We start from the raw sequence: 14383 nt of genomic DNA, 5'->3' as shown, positions 1-14383 counted from the left end.
CCAGTAGAAGTGCTTGTAGAATGAAGAGTCACATACAGCAGCATGCTCCTCGTAGATTTTTCTCTGATGCTCTCCCCAGAGTCAAGCCTGATCTTCTTCCCTTTCCTTGCTCAGGCCACTTAGCCCAGAGGACACTCCACAGGGGTCAGGCCCTGTGGGTAAGTTTGGGGCTGCTGCCCTCATTACTTGTTTCAGGAGCAGTCTGGCTAGAAAAGGCCACACCAGAATGGGGGTCCAACCACCTCCAGCCAGGTTGGAAGCATCTGCCCCAGGCTCCTGAGGAGAGCAGTATCTTGGGCAGTTCTAGTCTTGTGGGGGAAGAGGGAGGACGCCCTGCAGCAGCCCTCAGAATCTCTGGATGGTTGGGGTGGTGTGGGGTGTCTCTGAAAGTTTCTTTGGTTCCTGAACCCCTTCTTCAGCCTCTGGGCTATTTGATCCATGATGCTGTGATGAGGGGCTTAAGGAGTAAATGACTCTAGAGTGGTCTCTAGAGTGGTATCTAGTGGTATTTGAGGAATATTCCAGAAAGCCTTAAGAAGCTTGGTGACAGTTCAGGCTGGTCCCTTGGACTCACTGGGTTAACACAGCTCTTTCTCTCCAGAGCTTAGGAGCGGCAGTCATAGGCCCTCCTAGAGCGGCCATGCATCTCAGGGCAAGGACCTAAAAGGACTTTCCCAGGGAGAATGATTGGGAAGGTCTGGCCCCCACCCTTTGCTCCTTGCCTTGAAGCCCATCTTGGCTCACGGTGCCTCTGTAGGGGTGGGGCTGGAGGCAGGGAGCCTTGGGGGCTGATGCTAACAGCTTTGGACAGGGTGGGAATTTCCATTCCTATCTAGGGAGCCATCAACGCTGTGTGCCCTGACCTGGGCCTTTGGCCTCCAAAGGGCAGTGGGAAGGCCGGCCCCAGGGCCAATCCCTGGCCATTAATCCCTCCTGCCAGCCTGAATATCCACCCAGCGTGGTCAGACAAAGGACTGCCCAGCCCAGCCACTGTGTTCCTCCCGCCCCAGGGGCTCCACTCAGACGCTGGGCCGCCTGGAATCCAGGCCCATGAGAAAGGGGCCGCCTTCACTGGCCATCTTATGCCCGGATGCTCAGCCGCATCCCGTCCGGCCCAGGGCCTGTGAAAAGAGGGCCCAGCCACGCTGAAAACACGGATTAGCCCTTGGGCCACCCCCTGACACCGGCCTGCTCGGCTCTGGGAAGCAGGCCCAGTGGGGGTGGGGGGTGGGGGGACAGGCAGGCAGAGAGAACTGGAAAAGTCTGGGTTCTCACCCCTTTGGCTCCATTCCCTGCCCCCACCCTCCCCAGGATGAGCATAGCTAAGTGCATATTCAGTATCATTTACTGAACATATACTATGTCCCAGGCTCTACACATGGATTGGCAAATTGAAAGTATAAGAAAATTGCAGCTAGCCATGGGAGTTAATAAGAGCCACTCTCCATAACCCCCCTGTCCCCACCCCTAGCAAATCTGTAGGGCTCTGAAGTCACTTCTTGGACTGCCTCTCTCCTTCCTTTCCTGGTTTAATGCTGGAAATGCCAATTGGGTAGCAGGAAAAAAAAAAATCTCCCGTTAGCAAGTGCCATTGTGGGCCAAGCACCTTTCATACATGATCTCATTTGAATCTCTTAACAATGTGGGCAGGGCTCATTATTGCCCCCCTTTGGTAGATGAGGAAACTGAGGCTCCAATGAGCAAGTGGGCCCAGGTCACATGGCTGTTGCAACTGGATTCCCTCTTTGGTGAGCTGCTCACGGTGCCCGCACTGTCTTGTGTTCTGTAAGGCCTGTGCTCAGCAGTAGAACGTAATGTGGAGAGGGCACAAGGGCAAGAACTGTGTGCCTACGATCCAGGCTGATCCTCACAGTTGTAGGGTTGGGGGGTCGTCTCTCGGTCGCTGAGTGTCATCTCCTCCTTCCCCTCTTCTTCTACAGCCCTCTCTGCCCCCCTCTCCCACAGCGGTAATTGTCTCTGTCCATCTCCCCATCAGATCAAGAGTCTCTCCATTTCAGTCTTCCCGGAGCGATGGCGAAGGGCCTGGCACGGCAGTGCTCAGTGAGTGATGTGGGTTAAACTGGGGCCAGAACACCTGAAGGAGGGGAGGATTTGAGGTTCACGTGGCAGTGACAGGACTTGCAGATGGCTGGGATGGAGGGAGTGACGTGGAAGAGGAGCCCAAAATGATGTTCATTATTCCTGCTCTGTGCGGTGAGGGGCAAGGGCCCATTTACTGTGATGGGGTCAGGGGTACACGGGGTTGAGGCTGATGTCCTGTGGACACTGGATATGCTGACCTGGAGGTCAGGAGAGAGGCCAGACTTCAGCTCTGCAGACAAGGTTGCTGAGAGCTGGAACAACTCTAGACGAAGTCATTTCCGCAGTCTCAACTGTAAAGTATGGTGTTCTCAGGATAGTCATGGAGCTGGTGCTCTGAACTCGGGGGTTAATTCTGGCCCTGCTGCCTACTAACTGTGTGAAGTTAGGAAGATGCCTTAACCTCTCCGAGCCTTAATTTCCTTCTCTGCAAAGCAGAGATTGTAATGGTGCTGACCTCACAAGGTGTTTGCCCTGAAGCGGGGCATTGCCGCTAATGAAATACTCAGTAATGGTGCTGCTACTTTATGGAGCTGGAGACTGGGGGCCTTGAGCTTCCCCTTTGGCTTTGGAACCCCCGGCCACAGGCCTGCAGTAGCTAGCTTTGGTCATTTGCACCCCAGGGCCAGAATCTGATGAATGAGGCATCTAGGGCCCCCCATTTAAGAAGGATCTCAAGTGCCAGTCCCACACTTACACCACCTTGAGAGTTTGTGCCCTCCCCTTTTAAAAAGATTTAATTTATTTGTTTGACAGAGAGAAAGAGATCACAAGTAGGCAGAGAAGTAGGCAGAAAGAGGGGGAAGCAGGCTCCCTGTTGAGCAGAGAGCCAGATGTGGGGCTTGATCCCAGGACCCTGAGATCATCCCAGGACCCTGAGATCGTGACCTGAGCCGAAGGCAGAGGCTTAACCCACTGAGCCACCCAGGGGCCCCTTTGTGCCCCCTTAAATTTCAACCTTGGCCCTTCCTTCACTTGCCTCAACTACCCTCAGCCCTGCTCCCTTGATCTTGCCTGTCCCGCAAGACAAGCCTCTTTAAGGCAAGCTGTCTTCATCCTCTGATTCCCTTCAAGCTAGGGCTGGTCTCCTGTCACTTTGGAGAGATTTCCTGAAATAAACTCAGGAAGACATCACCTCTGATGGTGGTAGTAGGTGGTGTTTCTCAGAGTGAGTTTTTAATAAAAACGGCTAAGACAACCCTCACCTTCCCCAGTGAAATGTGAGTGTGGCTTTTTGGGGTCAGTAGCAGTTTTCTCAGACCTTCAGGCTGTGGAAGCACTTGGGGGTCTCTCTCTGACCCAGCAACTTTGGAACTTTGGGTTGTGTAGGCCTGTGTTTCCTGCATCTCCACAGTGTGTATGGTGTGTGTGCGTGTGTGAGAGAGACAGAGAAAGAGAGACAGAGAGAGAGAAGGCACACGGACAAGAGGCAGCCTGAAAGGCAACTTCAAGTTATGGACTTACTGGGGGCCCTTGATTTTAAAGCAGCCAGTCCCATGGTCCCCAAATATGCTAGTTGGATCACTTTTCAGGATTTTGTGTTTTTAAAGGATGCTTCGAAATGGCTTGGACAGGATAAGGTTGTGTGGGAGGTAGCAGAGAGAGGAGGTGGTGACCCTGGAGCCACCAAATGTCCTCTCCCAGGGCAAAGTAGGCCTTCTTGCTCTGCCATCATTGCCCCTACCCTACCCTTTTAATGTCCAAGACCAGCACGGTGTCAGGACGCTGAAGGGTGACAAGCCGGTCCTGGGGGACTTTCATCTCTACCCCATCTGGGGTAGGAAGAACCTGGAGAAGGCTAGGAGAGAATGACGGAGGGGACAGGACGGGGAGGAGCATAGTGGGGTAGGGGCCCCAAAGAGTACACTGAGTGGGTGGATTTGTGATTAGCATTGACCCAGAGAGGAGGGAGGTGAGGGAGAGGCCCGCCCTAGGGGGGCAGGGGGATGGAGCCAGGACCCGACCGACCCAGTGGAGATGGGGAAGGGATTGAGGCTGGGTCTGGAAGGACTGACCCAAAGGGAAGAGACCAAGGGAGGGGCGACATGTAGGTGGCAGGGGACTGTGAGCATGGTAAGGGGATTGGGGAATCGATTCAGGGAGGAGGCGCTGGCCTGCGGGGGAAGATCCGAGCCCTCTCCCCAGGCTTGGGGGGGACAGGGGAGGGGGGAGCGCGTCCTTATAAGGCGGGTCGGCGGCCCCTGCTCTCTCCGAGCTGCGCGGGCAGGGGCGGCCGCATCCCGATGACCGGGCGCAGCGACATGGAGCCGCCCGCCGCTTTCTCGGGCTTCCCCGCCCTGCCCTCGGTCGTGCCGTCGGGGCCGCCGCCGTCGCCGCTCGCCGGGGCCGAGCCGGGGCCGGAGCCCGAGGAGGCGGCCGTGGGCCGCGGGGAGCCAGAGCCTGCCCCCGCGCCGGGCCCGGGACGGCGGCGGCGACGGCCCCTGCAGCGCGGGAAGCCGCCCTACTCGTACATCGCGCTCATCGCCATGGCGCTGGCGCACGCCCCGGGCCGCCGCCTCACGCTGGCCGCCATCTACCGCTTCATCACCGAGCGCTTCGCCTTCTACCGCGACAGCCCGCGCAAGTGGCAGAACAGCATCCGCCACAACCTGACGCTCAACGACTGCTTCGTCAAGGTGCCGCGCGAGCCGGGCAACCCGGGCAAGGGCAACTACTGGACGCTCGACCCCGCGGCCGCCGACATGTTCGACAACGGCAGCTTCCTGCGGCGCCGCAAGCGCTTCAAGCGCGCCGAGCTGCCCGCGCTGCCCGCCGCCGGCCCGCCGCCCTTCCCCTACGCGCCCTACGCGCCCGCGCCCGGCCCCGCTCTGCTCGCCCCGCCGCCCCCCGCCGCCGCGCCCGGGCCCTCGCCACCCGCGCGCCTCTTCAGCGTCGACAGCCTGGTGAGCCTGCCGCCCGAGCTGGCGGGTCTTGGCGCCCCCGAGCCGCCCTGCTGCGCCGCGCCGGACGCCGCCGCCGCCTTCCCGCCCTGCCCGGACGCCGCCTCCCCGCCGCTCTACTCGCCCGGCCCCGAGCGCGTGGGGCTGCCGGCGCCGCGCCCCGGCCCCGGCCCGCTCCCCGCCGAGCCCCTGCTGGCATTGGCCGGGCCCGCCGCCGCGCTCGGCCCGCTCGGCCCCGGGGAGGCCTACCTGCGGCCGCCGGGCTATGCGCCTGGGCTCGAGCGCTACCTGTGAGCCGCGGCCGCCCGCCCCGCGCGCCCCGTCTCTGCCCGTCTCGGAGCGCGCCTCGGAGAGCCGCGCACCTGGACATCTGGCTGCCCCCGTGCGGGGCACCCTCCCGCCGTCTCTCCCCCGGACCCACCCCCTGCCCCCCAACTGCGAGCCCTCCTCGGGGCGCTCCCCCCAGGGCGCCGTATCCGGTCCCAAGTCCCGGAACTGGATCGCCGCGGGCGAGCTTCCTCCCCAGCTACTGGTGAGCCCCGAGCCTTCGGAAGCCAGACCTGCACTCTCACGTCGCTTCCTCGACTGGCTCCAAACTTCTTTCCGCCTTCCCTCGTGTTTTCACAACACAGTAGAGGTCAGACTCCTGGGTTCCTGACTCCCTTGCTGTCTTGCTCCGTTTCCTCGCAGACTTGCCCCCACCCCTCCCTTCCCCTTCTGCACCTGTCTTATTGGGAGAGAGCGCCCCTTCCAGACACACCTGGCTGCGTTATTGCAATCCCGGAGGACAGTTCTTCCAGATCTCTGAGACAGGCAGGACCAGGAGCTCCGGACTGAAAGGGGGGCTGGTGGGCTGCACCAACATCTGAAAAACGTAGGACTTACTGGGTTATTATTTTTTTTAATTAAAGCTGCTTGATTAAAAAAAAAGAAGAAGAAGAAGAACTCTTCTCTGGGCTCGGTGTGCTGGCTGGTGACCTGGGGGAGTTATCTGGGGGAGATAGAGGGTGAGCTTTGTATGGGATTTTGGGTTGCCACGGGGTGAGCCCCTTGTCAGTTATCAGGCAAAGGTTCATGAAGTGGGATTAGGATGTGATTAAGCCATAGCTGGGCACATAGTGGGCCTAGCAAAATGCTACCACCTGCTGCATCCCAGAAGCTGGTAGGGGTGTGCACAGAACTGTATTCAGTTAGGGGGTTTGTCTGCTGTATGAGATTATTCCCAGCTCCCATGGATAAGGGAGCACTGGCCACTCCTCTAACAAGTAATTATTCAACGTGCAAAGCACTGTGTAGGCACTGGAAATACATCACTAAGCAAATGGGCAAGATCCCTTCCTTATGGGGCTATGGATCAGTCCTCAGTCCTCAGAGAAATGAGTGCTCTAGGGCCTTGCACTCAGACTGTGGTCCATAGACCTTCAGCATCACCCAGGAGCTCATTAGAAGTGCAGAATCTCAGGCTCTGCCTCAGACCCACTGAATCATCAGATTCTGCATTTTAACAAAATTCCCAGCTGATTAATATGCACAGTATTCTGAAGGAAAGGCACCAGATCAAGGCTGGGGGCTCAATTTAAAAGTCTAAAGCTCCCCACTTTAAGAAAGGGGACCATGAACCACATGTTCCCCCACTGAACTTCTGGAGCTGGACTGTGCCTCATCATCTATGCCTCCTGTTCTGCCTCCCTTGCTAGGTTTGAGCTGAGGCAGCCAGAACCAGAACTGGTTACTGCTGACCGTCCCCAGCACCACGGACAGGGCAGCACCAAGGAGAGACTCCTAGGTTGCAGTTTGAGGAAGTTGGACTTTCACCTTGTCCTGCTCCCTGGTGCTGACCCAAATGCTAATCCTCAGGCTTTCCCAGGTGCCCCAGCACTAACAGTCTAGCAGGGCCTGGATTGGGCATTGTGGGTGGGGGATGGGATGATGTGTCTTGAGTCCATGTCGAACGTGATTTGTGTGTTGGATGTTGGACATGCCTGGTGTACTTCTCTTAGTTACAAGAATTTAAAGTTCTCTTGTGGTGTTGGAGGGTGAGGGTAGAGACTCAGCAGCTTCTAGGGGAGAAAGAGCAAGAAATTTGAGAAGGCAAGAAAGGCCCTCTTTGGTGGTAGGACACTGGGTACAGACTGGGTGGAATGAAATAACCTGAATGGACACCCTCCTTCAGCTATTAACCCCTTTGAGCATGAGTCAGAACTAATTTGCCTGAAACATAGCAGCCCTTCCCTTAGTACATTGACTGACTGACTCCCTGGGGTCTAATGTATTAGTCTGACTTCCTGAATAATGACTGGGTTGACAGTACTTCCGCACCTTCCTATCCATTCCCACTCACAGTCCTTGCAATGACCTGCAAAAGAGGTGGAGGTGGAGATCATCTCCCCATTTGTTGGACAAGAATTGCTCCTCTGGAGCCCAACAGGCAGCAAATATTCAGCCTGCTTCGTGTCTAAGGAGTAGAGCTCCACAAACATCAAAATGTCAACTTTCTTCAGTTCCAAATGGTGTTACAGCCCCTCCTCCTGCTTCAGAGAACCTCTTGATAAAATCCTTCCAAATCCAAGAACTGTGTAGGCGAGGGGAGAACCCTTCGAAGTCTATTGAAGCCAGGAAGTGCCTTGTGAGCTCGGATTTCCATTCCTGCCGCTGTCCTGCAGATCTCTGTCCCCAGGGTCTTGGAACTGTGGGGACTAAGTGGGAAATGTCTGTACAAAAATACTAGGAAAGTCACCGCTGAAGTGGAAAATCAGAGATTTCATTTTATTTTATTTTATTGCCTCTTTAATCTTCCTTTATTCAACGCATCAAGTCTTGCTATGTGTACCCAGTCCCTGTGCTAGGCTCCTAGGCCAATACAGAATCAGATTTGAGACCATTTATGCCCTCACAGAATATGTCATAGCGTACCCTAAGAATTTTGACATTTTGGTAGATGTTGAACAAACAGAAACAAAAGCTCTAATCCCGCTCTGTCTTTAAAAAGCACCAATCAGGGACACCTGTGTGGCTCACTCCGTTAAGCATTTGCCTTGGATTCAGGTCGTGATCTCAGGGTCCTGGGATCTGAGCCCCATGTTGGGTTCCCTGTCCAGTGGGAGTCTGCTTCTCCCTCTGCCCTTCCCTCTGCTCTTTCTCTCTTTCAAATAAATAAATAAAATCTTTTTAAAAAATCAAAAGCACCAATCACTTATCTAGAAGTAAGATTTCAAAATTATTCTCCCTGTCCCCTTTTTGGAGAAAATAATCTGAATAGAGCCTTCAGACACATTTTTTTTTTAAGATTTTATTTATTTGAGAAAGCACGAGCAATCATGAGCAGGGGGGAAATGTAGAGGGAGAAGCAGACTCCCCATTGAGCAGGGAGTCCAATGCCCAGACTCCATCCCAGAACCCTGGGAGTCCAATGTCAGACTCCATCCTAGAACCCTGGGATCATGACCTGAGCTGAAGTCAGACGCTTAACCGACTAAGCCACCCAGGCGTCCAAGCTTTCAGACAACTTAAGTAAATATTTCCCCCTTCGTTCTTGTAGAAAACTAGAAGTCATCTTTAATCTGAAGACAATTTTTTGACACTTAATTTTTGTTTTTATTAAATTGAAACAAACGTGTAATCAAATAGCAAAGTCCTATGATAGTGCCTTGCCCACTTTCAGGATCCCTGTTTTGTTCCCTAGAAGCATCTACTTTCAATTCCTATTTGTCTCCTTTGGAATATAGTTCCACATTTCCATGCTTATTTTTTTTTTAAGATTTAATTTATTTATTAGAAAGAGAGAGAGAGGCAGACAGAGGGAGAGGGAGAAGCAGGCTCCCCACTGAGCAGAAAGCCTGACTTGGGGCTAGATTCCAGAACCCTGGGATCATGGAGCCAAAGGCAGGAGCTTAACCATCTGAGCTCCACAGACAACCCCACATTTCCATGCTTATACTCCTCTCTCTTGAAACAGTGATGATTAGCTTCCTATTATAATAATAATTTACCTCTAAAATGGTTATTTCTTTCCATCCCTGCCAAACTACCCACTTTTGGCATTTACATCTTATTACCATGTAAATACTGTTCTCTGATAGGGTGCTAATGTATCAAGCCTACAATTCTTTTCCGTCTCCTCCTCCTATTCCTCCTCTTCCTCCTCCTCCTTCTTCTGGAAACTTTTAATTTCTCCTGGAGTCAATGCTTTATTTTTTCATTTGCTTAGGTTTCTTTGTACCTATGGTTAAATCTTCCTGTGTCTTCCAAAAGCATTGTGGTAACTTTTTCACAAAGTCAAACTTATCAGGAAATCTCCCATGGCTTTCGGTGGTTGTATTTTTCCTTTCCTGGGGGCATCTCTCCCAGAGTTCTCTGTCCTCCAGATCCAGTGTGAGCTGATCGCGCTCCATGTCTGCTGCTCAGATGTGGACCTGAAATTTCCCTTCACTGTTATCCTAGGGATTTTTTGGAATCCCATCCATCTTTTTTTTTTTTTAAGATTTTATTTATTTATTTGACAGACAGAGATCACAAGTAGGCAGAGAGGCGAGGGAGGAGGGTGAGGAGGCTCCCTGAGAGTGTGTTTTGGGGCTCTATCCTTTAACCCACTGAGCCACCCAGGTGCCCCAATTCCCTCCATCTTTATCCAGTGTTGGATTCTCTGCTTCCTGGATCCCACATCATCCTTTTTCTTGATTTATTTATTTAGAGTTGAGGTAAATTTGGGGGGAAATTTCACACATCTGAAATTAAGATGATTACTGTAGTATGAGAAGCTAAGTGTGCACTTTGACTATGAAATGTTTGAGTCAAAGCTGTATCTTTGTAGACTTATTTTGGGGGGTTTAGGAAGAGAGGAATGGAAGGTTGTTATATGGGTTCAGTATACCATACGTATGGGGAAGCTGGGGAGGTGGGTCAAGTGTTATGGAAATGAGGGATACATGTTTTGGCAGGAGGATTAAGGCAGGGGACAGTTTTGAGTTCCTTACAGGAATATATAGGTGAGCTGAGGGGGCAGCCTTCTGACTTAGGAGGACTTGGGACAGGATGGGAAGGATGGCTTTGGTCCCAGGATGGTGCTGAGCTGGTTAGAAGGTCTGTTACACCGAGTTCAAGAAAGTGGCCAACATCACGCTGGCACAGGGAAAATTGAATACATGGGAAAGTGACATCCTTGGAAGGGACATAGGTAAGCAGATCAATGGAGAGTCTCTTTTGGACAATTTTTCATGCCCATGGGCTTTCACTTGGGAAGGCAGAGGAAAAAATGCACAACATGGAAAATCTTCCACTCTTAGTGACTGGTTTGGTTTTAAACCCATGTGAAGGACCTCTCTGGGAGATGAGGTTGGAGAGGATTCTGCAAGATACAGGAGGCTACAGTGGTCTTCTTTTAAACAAAAAAATTCTGTGGACCCCCAGTATTGACCTTACTTTTTATTATAATATCATTTAACATGGGCAGGTATCAAATCCTTAGACTTGTGTCTCTTATGCAACTGGAAAACAAAAATTTATTCACAAATTAAATTCAAACAGAGCTACAAAATAAAAATTCATATAACATTAATCATATGTGAAAGAGATACCATTTTGCTGAAACTAAATAAATCATTTGCACCATAAATGTGGCCTTGACTGCTCCATTACAGGTCTTTTGGGTTTGGTGTGCCTTAAGCCAGGAAGACTAAATTCATCCTCCATTGTTTTCTTTTCTTTCCCCTTCCTTCCTTCCTTCCTTCCTTCCTTCCTTCCTTCCTTTCTTTTTTTTCCAATGTGGGGCTTGAACTCATGACCCTGAGATCAAGACCTGAGCTGAGATCAAGAGTCAGAAGCTTAACCAACTGAGTCACCTAGGTGCCCCTCCCATTGCTTTCTTTTGAATGAAGTGCAAGCCTTCCCTCTTATGGCAGGCCATGCCACTAACTGGCCCAAATGTAGCATTTACTTATAAAGTCAAGGTTGTTTTTTGCCTTGTCTCAAGATTAAAAAAGTAGCACTTGACAATAAATGTAAATGAGGACTCTAAATATCAGGTCTCTGATATTTATATCAGGAGGTCATGTAAGTGGTTCATTATGTGCTTATATGAATGTGTTTAAGATCACCACTGAAGTGAAAACAACAACTGAAAATGTTCATAAATTCTTATTATTCTTTTTTTTTTTTTTTATCTATTTGACAGAGAGAAATCACAACTAGGCAGAGAGGCAGGCAGAGAGAGGGAGAGGAGGAAGCAGGCTCCCCGCGGAGCAGAGAGCCCGATGCAGGGCTCGATCCCAGGACCCTGAGATCATGACCTGAGCCGAAGGCAGAGGCTTTAACCCACTGAGCCACCCAGGCGCCCCTCTTGGACCACATTTTGAATGAAGCCCTTGAAAATTTAAAATTTAAAATTTAAAAATGCTTACCTAAATAACTCTCAGGTTAGAGGAAAATTGAAACTACAGACCACCCATAAATTAATAAAGGTGAGAATAGTATATATTAAAATTTTTAGGATAGGGATGCCTGGGTGGCTAAGTCAGTTAAGTGGCTGCCTTTGGCTCAGGTCATGATCCCAAAGGTCCTGGGATTGAGCCCCACATCAGGCCATCCTGCTCAGTGGGGAGCCTGCTTCTCCCTCTGACCCCCTACCCCTGGTCATGCTCTTTCTCTCAAATAAATAAATAAAATCCTAAAGAAAAAAAATAAAATCTGCAGAATGTAGTCAGACTGTGGTTAGAGGAAATTTCATAGCCCTAAATAAACTATTAGAGGGGATCTGGGATAGGGTGGGGTGGGGAGACCAATGACAAGGCTACTCTAGTATCCAGGCAGAGAAGGATGGTAGCTTGGAGGAGGTAGCCATGGTGATAGAGGAAAATAGGTATACAGAGTTATAGAAAAGAGGTGCCTGGTGGCTTAGTTGGTTAAGCAACTGCTTTCGGCTTGGGTCATGATCCCAGGATCCTAGGATTGGGCTTCCTGCTCAGTGGGAAGCCTACTTCTCCTTCTTTTTCTGCTTGTCGCTCCCCTTACTTGTGTTCTCTCTCTCTGTCAAATAAATAAGTAAAATCTTTAAAAAACAAAAACAGAAAAACAAAGGTATAGAAAAAAACCAGCCATTGGCTAAAATCTTCCTGTTCCACAGAGGTTACAAATTTGCCATATAATTGTAGCCTCATGCTGACTCTGAAAATTTGGGGTGGTCATTTGACTGGTAGACCACCTTGTCTGGCTTGACTGATCCGAGGAGTGATTAATATATATAATAGATATATAGACCCATTAGTACAAAAGAAAGAGAAACTGTCCCTCCTTTGCACCCACCAGAGAGCACCTAGGCTAGTTGGTTTTGCCCATGAATTCTGTGAAACCATCATGGAATGTATTTTTCTTTGATAATATAGTTATATATTATACATTATATGTATATAATGTATAGGTATATAAATTGTTCTAGAACACAGAAGAAACGGAAGTCATTCCAACTCTATTTAATGACCTTTTCAAAGCCTAATAAAGAAGGGGAGAGGATTGAAAACATAGCCATTCCCACCTATGAAAGCAGATTCAAAGCTCCTTGATGAAATATCAGCAAATTGAATCTAGTAGTGTATTACCAAAAAAAAAAAAAAGCATGATCGAATACAGTTTATTCCTGGAATGCAAAGTGGCACTATTAGAATTATCAGCTCCAATTTACAGGATATGATATTGGTGCTCATAAAAGTTAAGTGACTCACCCAGGTCAAGCTACAAAGTTACTGACCCAGAACCTGATTCCAGGTACACTTAACTCCAAAGTCATTCTCTGCCTGTGAGGAAGAAGCAAATGGAAGTAGAAACTTGGCTCCAAAGCCCGTCCAAATTCCTCCATTCACCCTAATATACATCCCTTCCACGGTCCCCTCCCCAGCCCTGATCTTGTACATTCCAAGGTACATTCCAAGCCAAGTGACAAGTTTTAGATTCCTTTTTCTTTCAGTTTTCTACTCCCCGCCCCTTCTGGGCCCCCTGACTCAGACCCCTTTCCCGGTACACCCTTCCGCCCTTCCTCTCCCCTCACCATTTTTGTGGAGACAAAAGCGCCACCTATTGGCCACCCTGTATGCACCTGAACGGGATCCATTTGGATGCTCTTTGGGGCTGGGAGTGGCTTCTGCTGCTGCTGAAAGTCCCTTGCTCCAATGAGGAACCCAGTTGCTTGGTGTGGAAGAGGAAAACTGGCTTCAGTTACCACCTTGCCTGGGAAGCGCTCCCAGATCTCCCGTCCTCCTCCATTCTTCTTGGCAGCCCTTGGTAGCTGCCCCATTGTAGGGGGGCTTGGAATGGGGTAGGCAGTCCCAGCTGCCAAGAATTGATTTACTCTGTGAAAGGGAAATAGAGGAAAGCATGCTGGGCTGAGGTCAGGAAATCTGGGATCTGGTCAAGCACTTAGGCAACCCCTTTCCTTCCTCTGTCTTTCACAGCCATTCCCAACACTCTCCAAGCTCCGTGACTGTGTGTTCCTCCTCAGCTAAGGACTCAGACGGATCAGACACTGCCCTGCTCAGAGGAGTCAAATATAGGTGGGTGACAATATTGTATGCAGAGTGCTGACAAGATGAGGGAGCATGTAGGTCATCTTGGTCACTCACCAGTTGGAGCCTCTGCCTTGAGCTCAGCCTTCGTCTCTTCTGAAAGAGCCTTGCCCTATCTGCCAGAGTGATAATGCTTTTGTAACTGCTAAAGCCATTGTGATGGTGGGTGAGGATATTCGACCCTGTTTCCCTCACTGGGTAGCCTCACTAGGGCTGGACACACTGGACTTTGGCCTGAGATACCCCTTGTCTGGAGGCTGGGCTTGAGGTTTTGGGGCTGGAGATTAATTAAAGACAAGAGGTCTGGGCCCTGCTTGAGGGTTACACAGGCCCTAGCTTAGGCATCCGACTGGTTCCTGAATTGTGTAGGGACCGGGGCTTGGTGGGCTTCACAAGGAAGGCTTCCAGAAGGAGGTAAGCTCGGTTTGGGGTTTTGAAGGAAGGGAGAAGACCTGCTATTCCAGTTTCTATGAAACCCCCTTTCCTCCATCCTAATCCCTGTCCAGCCTGGCTGGCTAAAAAAGTCTGACTACTTACAAAGCAATTTAGGCGGTACCAAGACAGGAGGCAGAAATGGGAAAGGATGGAAAGAGAAGAGGAAAAGGGTAAGGTAGAAAGTTTGGGGTCCTAGCTAGTAGATTTGTCTACTTCCCTGTCTGATGGTTGACAGGTTAGCACCCACAGGCACCCACTAGATGGGGCTTAAATGTCCCTGCCTTTCACATTAGCACCAGCCATATTTTGGGATTGGAGCCTATAGAAAGTGTTTACCACATAGTTACAGTTTTTATTACTCATATGTTCTACATACTCTGCCTTACTCACTCAGATGAT

General features: G+C 50.8%; 1 protein-coding gene across 1 annotated transcript; it reads left to right on the top strand.

Annotated features, from left to right (window-relative positions):
• The first annotated feature begins 4193 nt into the window (after positions 1-4193).
• On the top strand, positions 4194-5845 carry FOXE3 (forkhead box E3). The gene has a single exon (XM_046021309.1). It carries the CDS (start codon positions 4344-4346, stop codon positions 5292-5294), a length of 951 nt encoding a protein of 316 aa, XP_045877265.1. The 5' UTR covers positions 4194-4343; the 3' UTR covers positions 5295-5845.
• Positions 5846-14383: the final 8538 nt, after the last annotated feature.

The sequence above is a fragment of the Meles meles genome, chromosome 1 (assembly GCF_922984935.1).
Source record: "Meles meles chromosome 1, mMelMel3.1 paternal haplotype, whole genome shotgun sequence".
Classification (NCBI taxonomy): domain Eukaryota; kingdom Metazoa; phylum Chordata; class Mammalia; order Carnivora; family Mustelidae; genus Meles; species Meles meles.
Note: the sequence above shows the minus strand (reverse complement) of the source record. Positions and strands in the feature narration are given on the sequence as shown.

Excerpts from the sequence above, each read along its gene's own strand:
- FOXE3 (XM_046021309.1), top strand. The coding sequence starts at position 4,344 with ATGACCGGGCGCAGCGACATGGAGCCGCCCGCCGCTTTCTCGGGCTTC.